This window comes from Myxine glutinosa, chromosome 1 (assembly GCF_964187855.1).
Source record: "Myxine glutinosa chromosome 1, kmMyxGlut1.1, whole genome shotgun sequence".
NCBI lineage: Eukaryota > Metazoa > Chordata > Myxini > Myxiniformes > Myxinidae > Myxine > Myxine glutinosa.
In genome coordinates this window covers 263778463-263785908 of record NC_136261.1, presented here as the reverse complement: position 1 = coordinate 263785908, position 7446 = coordinate 263778463, and the positions used below count along the sequence as shown (strand labels likewise).

General features: G+C 42.8%; 1 protein-coding gene across 9 annotated transcripts in view; it reads left to right on the top strand.

Moving 5' to 3' along the window:
• Positions 1-3066: 3066 nt before the first annotated feature.
• The window catches only part of LOC137436893 (neurabin-1), a 74662-nt gene continuing 70282 nt past the window's right edge, over positions 3067-7446 (top strand). For 7 of the 9 annotated variants that reach the window (XR_010986387.2, XR_013624930.1, XR_013624928.1 and 4 more), the window contains exons 1-2: positions 3067-3203; positions 4770-6252. Coding sequence is in view for 4 of the 9 variants with exons in the window: in XM_078786491.1 (XP_078642617.1) it covers positions 4954-6252 (1299 nt within the window). In the remaining 5 variants the exon portion in view is untranslated. Of the gene's footprint in view, positions 3216-4769; positions 6253-7446 lie in introns of all 9 variants that reach the window. The other 2 variants (XM_078786497.1, XM_078786501.1) reach the window with 2 other exon arrangements.

Sequence of the window (7446 nt, the reverse complement as noted above, 5' to 3'; positions counted from 1 at the left end):
TTACCACCACCACTACTACTGCTATCACTACTACAACTACTACCACCACTCCTACCACTACCACCACCACTACAATTACCTCTATCACTACTACCACCACTACCACCGTTACCACTGCCCCACTACTACCACCATTACTACCACTACTACTACTACCAACACAACTACAATTACCCCTACCCTACCACTACTACTACCGTTACCACTACCACCACTACTACCACCGTTACCACTACCACCACTACTACTAACACTACTACAATTACCTCTACCACTACTACCACCGTTACCTCTACCACCTCTACTACCACCGTTACCACTACCACCACTACTACCACTACCACTACTACCAACACTACTACAATTACCGCTACCACTACTACCACCGTTACCACTACCACCACCATTTCTACCACTAGTGCCAACACTACTACAATTACCGCTACCAATACTACCACCGTTACCACTACCACCACTACTACCACCGTTACCACTACCACCACTACTACCACCACTACTACTAACACTACTACAATTCCCGCTACCACTACTACCATCGTTACTACTACCACCGTTACCACTACCACCACTACTACCACCGTTACCACTACCAGGTACCACTACCACCACTACTACCACCGTTACCATTACCACCACTACTACCACCGTTACCAATACCACCATTACTACCACTACCACCACCACTACTACAATCACTACTACAATTCCCCGCTACCTCTACTACCACCGTTACCACTACCACCACTACTACCACCATAACTACCACTACTTCCACTATCAGAACTAGTACTATTACTACCACCACTACTACTTCCAGTACTACCACAATTTTATATTTAATGGGCCCAATTATTCCCACCTTTTTGTGAGGTTGACCAGGGATCGTTTTTAGCCGATTTCACGGACCGGCTGGCCAGGACTAACGTTCAACGGCAGGTGAAAGGCATTTGTAATTTGTTCAGAATGCCGGTGATAACTCCTCTGCTCTTTGCCAAAGACAGACACGATGGGATCTCCAACATGCACCAACAAGTGCTGCCAGTGCCAGACGGGTGCTCCGGCTTGACGTCCTCCTTCCCATGAACAGCACACATGGTGATACCTCAACCTGCTTGATACCTTGATACATGGTGATACCTCGACCTGCATGCAAAACGCCAGGGTGGAGGGAATCCTTTGAATGCTAATAACTCTGGTCCAACATTTTGTTCTTGACCACCGAGCAGTTTTCATTCGGGACTGTGCGGCATCATTTTCCAAGTGTTAACATCCTCCCAAAGATGAGGGGGGAAAATCACCTGGCTGCAAGCTGTAGATGATGAGAACTCACGCCATTTTCATCCCCGAGGGTGGACAAGGTGCGCATCGAAATACGCCCAGGGGGCGAAGCCAATTCCCGGGATAGGGCGTGGCCAGACGCAAGCAAGAAAGTACTCGTTCGAATGTAAACGTCCTTTTAGTTTTAGCTGAGTCCAGATTCGAACCGAGGATAGACAGCTCACAGCAGCTAAAGGACAATTTCGCATACCTCTAAGGAGTCTCAGGTATCCTGCCAACCCAAGATTAGGAATCTTCTGCATAACATTTTTCTTGCAATGTTTAGGGCTCTTGGAAAAATGTTTTTCCATATAATACTGTACAAACCACTTAGAATGGACAGGTAGGAGAAAATCTTTTTCAAAGACACTTTTGTTTAGATTTTGATTGGCCATCTGTCAGATTTGCTTTGCATGTCTGTTGCGTTATTATTACCCTCGCCAGAGGAGATCGGGGATTTCCATTTGGATCGGTTTGTCTGTTTATTTGTCCGCACAAAACGTATGTGTATTAATTACATTCGACCCTTTAGAACCCCAAGACCCTTTCAAACCTATGCAACCCTGAGACATATTAAGAGGACGAAGACCAACAAAGACCCTAAGACCTTTAAAACTCTTAGGATCCCTAAGACCCTTTAAGACATCGAAAACACTTTGGAGCCTTTATAACCCTAATACCCCTTGAGACCCCTAAGACCTTACAACCCCTTTATAACTCTAAGATAATTTCAGACCCCTAAGACCTTTTCAAACTCTAGGACCCTTTAAGACCTCTTAGCCCCCAAAACCCTTTAAGACCCAAAATAAGACCAAAAAGACCCAAAACACCCCAAAGACCAAAAGACCATAAATACCCAGAGCACCCCACAGACCCAAAATACCTCAAATATCCCAAAAGATTCCGCAGACCTAAAACACCCAGCAGACCTTAAAGATCCTACCCCGAAGATCCAAAAGACCCAGCAGACCCAGATCCCAAAAAGACCCCGAGGACCCAAAAGGCCTAATATCCTGAGGACCCAAAGGGACAAAACCATACACGTCCTGCGGTCCTGGCGATAAATCTGCAACGTATCACCGATTTCTCTTTCTTGTTTTGTTTTGTTCACCTTTATCATCTATCTTATCCTTACTATAAAATTCTTAACTGTCCGATGTATTCATTTACTCCAGCTCTCCGGAATAACGGAAATGTAAATCGATTATGCTGGAGAAGACGGATCACAGGATCGATGGGATAAATTACTCATATAAATTAATCATTTTACAAGCAGCCAAGTCCATATAATACGTACATCGAATAGGACTTCAGAAACGCAAATGATATTATATCAGCCTGAAATTAACCACGTGTTTTTTTTATATATACTACCTGGTTGAACTTGACTGCAAATGACGCTTTTTAATATTTGGAGAAAAGACTCAAAACGACTGAGATTAATGAAATATTATATAATTAAAGCAAATTACTATGCACGTCCAACGCATGCATGCACACCTGCAACCTGTCCGACATTTCAGCTTGTGACTGCGGTGTTGGTATCCTCCTACGGTTGAGGAGGAAATCACCTGACTGCAATCTGATGATGAGAACCCACGTCATCTTCATCCTCGCGGGCGGGCAAGGTGCGCAATGGAACACGCCCAGGGGGCGGAGCCAATTCCCGGGATAGGGCGGGGCCACACGCCGGCTGGAATGTAGTTCAAATGTAAACCTCCCTTTTCCGTGTTTGGCCCATTGAGTACGGCGACAAGGAACAGGTATCGGTGCTTCACTCTTTCACAGATTCATTGCAGTTTTGAACGAGCCAAACAGGTTTTTTTCCTATCGTGTCGAAAACTGCGCAATTTCCCCGGAACCGAGTAAGTTTGAAGGTATTACGTTTTATAGTGCGGATATATACCTGGTTCATAAGTGTTAAATAATAAATACGATATACAGTTGTCCATTTAGTCTTGTTATCCGGTGTTTGTTTAATGTATTCGATTTATACATGTTGTAATGACATATTACATAGAAGCCAGGTGTTGGCTTAAAGGTTAAGGTGCCACAATGTCCCAATCTCAATCCCTTGTCAAGCCGTTGAATTAACACCAGGTGGGTTGACTCAGCCTGTCATCCTTCCTCGGTAGGCAAAATGAGTACCAGCTTACTGGGATGAATGGGATATTTGAGTATCTTGCGTTGGAGTGGCGACCCGTCCAGGATTGTACCCATAGCTTGGGAAACCGCTTCGCCAGCCCGATGCACCTGAAGATGCAAAAGCGTTTTCATCATCGTATTACATGCAGGACTGAACAGACGTGCGTACAGAAGGATACCTGAAATTACTGTTTTCTTAACATACTATAACCTCATGAACTTGACAACCCTGTAACATAAGAATGCAAAAGCTTAATTGCTCTCAGGGTGTAATAAAAGATCTAGATCACCTTTTATACGATAACCCTAACTCCGAGGTATAGATCGTGTGACTACTTCTTACACCAAAATACACTGTAAACTGTAATTATTGATATAAATGAAGTAAAATGTCGTTTGGACCAAGCAAGGTTTACTATATAAACAGGATACTATGACAATCTAACAGCCATTAGAAATACAGTACTGTACATGAGACCATGAATGGCATTGTTTTCCCTATTTGATCCCTTATTGGTATCACGGCTTACATTACACCATCTTAGCTGTGAACTTTGGACTGAACAATAAAAATTTGTGCAGGAAAAGGCTCGGCTGAAGAAAAGTTAAATACAAATGCGGTAAGAACCTTTGTTTTTACAAATTGGTCAAAATTTCAAAACTATACCGATGTACCTCCAAAGTAACTTTGAAAATCATCCTGGCAGGGAATTGTTTTCTAAAATGACAAACATAAAAACACTATTTGCGAGTTATATCTCATATAAAGTTATAGGGCAGTTATTCGACCAATTTTTTTTCATTGTTGTAAGAAGAAGATCACTCCTTTTTCATCTTCTGATGCAAATGGCTGCCGAAGCAGTTTCTAGGCTATTGGGCACGATCCTGGATAGGTCGCCACTCCTACACAGGATACCGGAATGGTTCATTCATTCCAGTAAGCTGGTACTCATTTTGCCAATCTCAGAAGGATGGCAGCCTGAGTCGACCCACCTGGTGTTAATTCAACAACATGACAGGCTTCAATGCAGGACCCTGAGATCTCAGGCCAGCAACCTTAACCTTCAAGCCAACACCAGTCTTCTAGTATTGTAAAGATATATTAAATATACAATTCCTGTAAAGGTGTAGTGCAAATAAAAAGGTATAAAAAAAAAATGCCCGACCTTTTTATGAACATCGGGTGTTCAGCTCATTCATTTTGACCTGTGATTTGCCAGCGGTGAGTTTTAAATTGATGTTTGTTTGTTTAATTTGACTTTGCATTTTTTGTCATTTTATCACAGAGTTTTCCCAGTTCAGCCAGCATCTCTCAGATGTGGAAATGCAGTAGCTGGGGTCATCGAAAAGAAACTTCGTTCCAGAAGTTTTCACTGTCACCGGGTATACAATAAGGAGATGAATGAAAACCTTTCACCGAGCATAGAGGCTTCGTGAAGTGCGAGTGACCACTTGAAGCAAAAAGGAGACATGATACACGAGTCGTTGAGCACAAACGACACAATGTCTCATGTAATGAGGACCCAGCCAACGGTATTTCTGACTCCAGAAACTACAACTCAGGTGTTGCCAGGCCCAGAAAAGCCTGTGGTAGTGCATGACACCTCCATAAGCTTTCAGCCGAATTATTGTGTCGAATCTCTGACACCGGACTACACTGAGCATTTTGCCAAGATGCGACACAGGTTTGAGCACAGTAACACGGTTCCTCCGCAACGACCTAGCCTCGAGTTTCTCAAAAAAAACTGGCCATCGGCCAGTGCTTTAATGCGGGATTCCAAGCAGCAAGGTCAACCCACTCCTTCAATGATGCATTTGGTCTCAGCCCAACAACTTGACCTTCACAACAACAATGGCGAGAATGAAGACTCGAGGGCAAGCAGTCCCAGAAGCCCAGGAATTGGAAGTTTACGACTGAATTCTGGACCAATCTCTCCGCGACTTTCTCACTTTTTAGATGACGATACTATGGAGGAGCCCGTGAGAAATATATCCCCTAGGGAATGGAAGCAGAGAAGACCTAGTGTTGAATCTGTAAGCTTCACTTCTTCAGAAAGACATAGCCATGACCACGTATCACCAGCGATCTCACCCATTCAGCTTTCATCTGATTACTCGGTACTTTCAAAAATCAACGAAGTATCTTCATGTAGCATGCCTGATCCGACAAGCAATACATCCCTGAACCAAAACTCCATTGCTCATATAAATTCTATAACTACTGCCGATGACAACAATCAAATGACAGAAAACACCCTACAGCATCAAACGGTGAAAATATTACCTTCACCTTCTTTGAGTCCAAACAGTTTTCATACTGAGAGCGTTTTAAAGAACAATCTTTCCGGCGTACTTAAGGCTCAGCTGGTGATTATTCAAAATGACTCTGATGATGATTTGCTTGAGGAATCTCAAAAGGATGGTGTGCCAGATCTACCATACACTGCCACAGAAAATGTAAACGACGTCCTTGAAAGCCAAGCTGCACTAAAATCGGATGAAGCAAATGAGACAATTGAGAGTCATATAAATGAGGATGACCTGGAGCACTCTGCTGAGGATAGCGATGTAGGCCAAAGCCAGACTGAAAACGCCACACAGTTGGGTGAGTCATCTGATGAGTCATATGAGAGTGCCAATGAGATGAAAGACAGTGACAGCTGTCAATGGGAAAGTACTGTCATCGAGATACCTGCCCTTGAAGAAGAAGAAGAAGAAGAACCAAAATCACCTGGTCATAAAATACGATTTAGTAAAGAACCAATCAAGGTGAGACAGTTTGTTTGTTTAGATTGTGGTTGATGCTAATTATGTGATGGATGAAAATGGAATAATGAATTAACCTTCAAAGTTGGCCAGCTTATGTTCATCAACAATAAACAAAGTTGGCAACTAGAATAATGTCTTTGGTAAATCTACAGAAATATTTGAGGCAACTAAGGAACTGGCAGATTGCTAGAAGGGTGATGACTAGGCAGCTGTAGGAATGTGCTGTCTAGATATGCTGAGATGTTTGACACGTGTCATATTTTTCAGATTGCTATGGTTTCAGGTCATAAATGGGACCCTTGAGTCAATAAAGCCATGAAATAGTCGAGCAAATTATATAAATTTACCGTTGAGTTTTCATCAAATTGCTATTAAATATACACCAAAAAAGAATTTACCTACCTCGAAGTGACATGGTGCTGAATATGAATATCATGTGCATGTGCAATCGCCACTTCGCCTCCAATACAAGATGGTAATGGCAGTTATGGAACTGTGTGCGTGTGCATGTGCATATCCTATTTGGGTGCTCCGAGTACGGTCATAGGCCTGTTTGCCTTGTTGCCTTGCTTAAGCGGATTGCCCGAGCCAGTTAGGAGATATGCTGATCAGTGCCGTGTGCCCGCTTGCCCAAAGTGTCAACCCGAGCAGTGGTTGCTCAGACGCAGGCGCATTTCAGTACTAGGTGCTATTTACCACAACCAAATCGATCCTTTAACGGATACACTCGTCAATATAATTCGCAATCAGGGCACTGGAATCACACTGATACCAAATTAATTTATAATGGTGTATTGGACAGCCAAAAGGGCAGGAATATAAGGAGATGCAATACAGGGATGTATAATAACCCCATAAGTGCCCCTGTGTAATAAACGATTGGCAAGTCCTTAATTACCAAATCAACTAGATGGTATTCATAGAATACATACCCTGCGCAGTCTTGAGAAGGATTTGGTGCAAGTCAACTCTTCTGGTTTTTTTTAGATATTTTTTTTCTTTGATCCATTATGGCTGCCAGAACCCGTGACCAATGATGTCATCTTTATCAATCCATATTTCCCATGGGAAGTTTATCACTTAGTTAAAGTTTCACATGGATCGGTTAAGCGGTTTCAGAGGATTTTCAAAGATTTTTGCTTGGATCCAATATGGCTGCCAGACCACATGACTGATGATATCATAAATTTACAT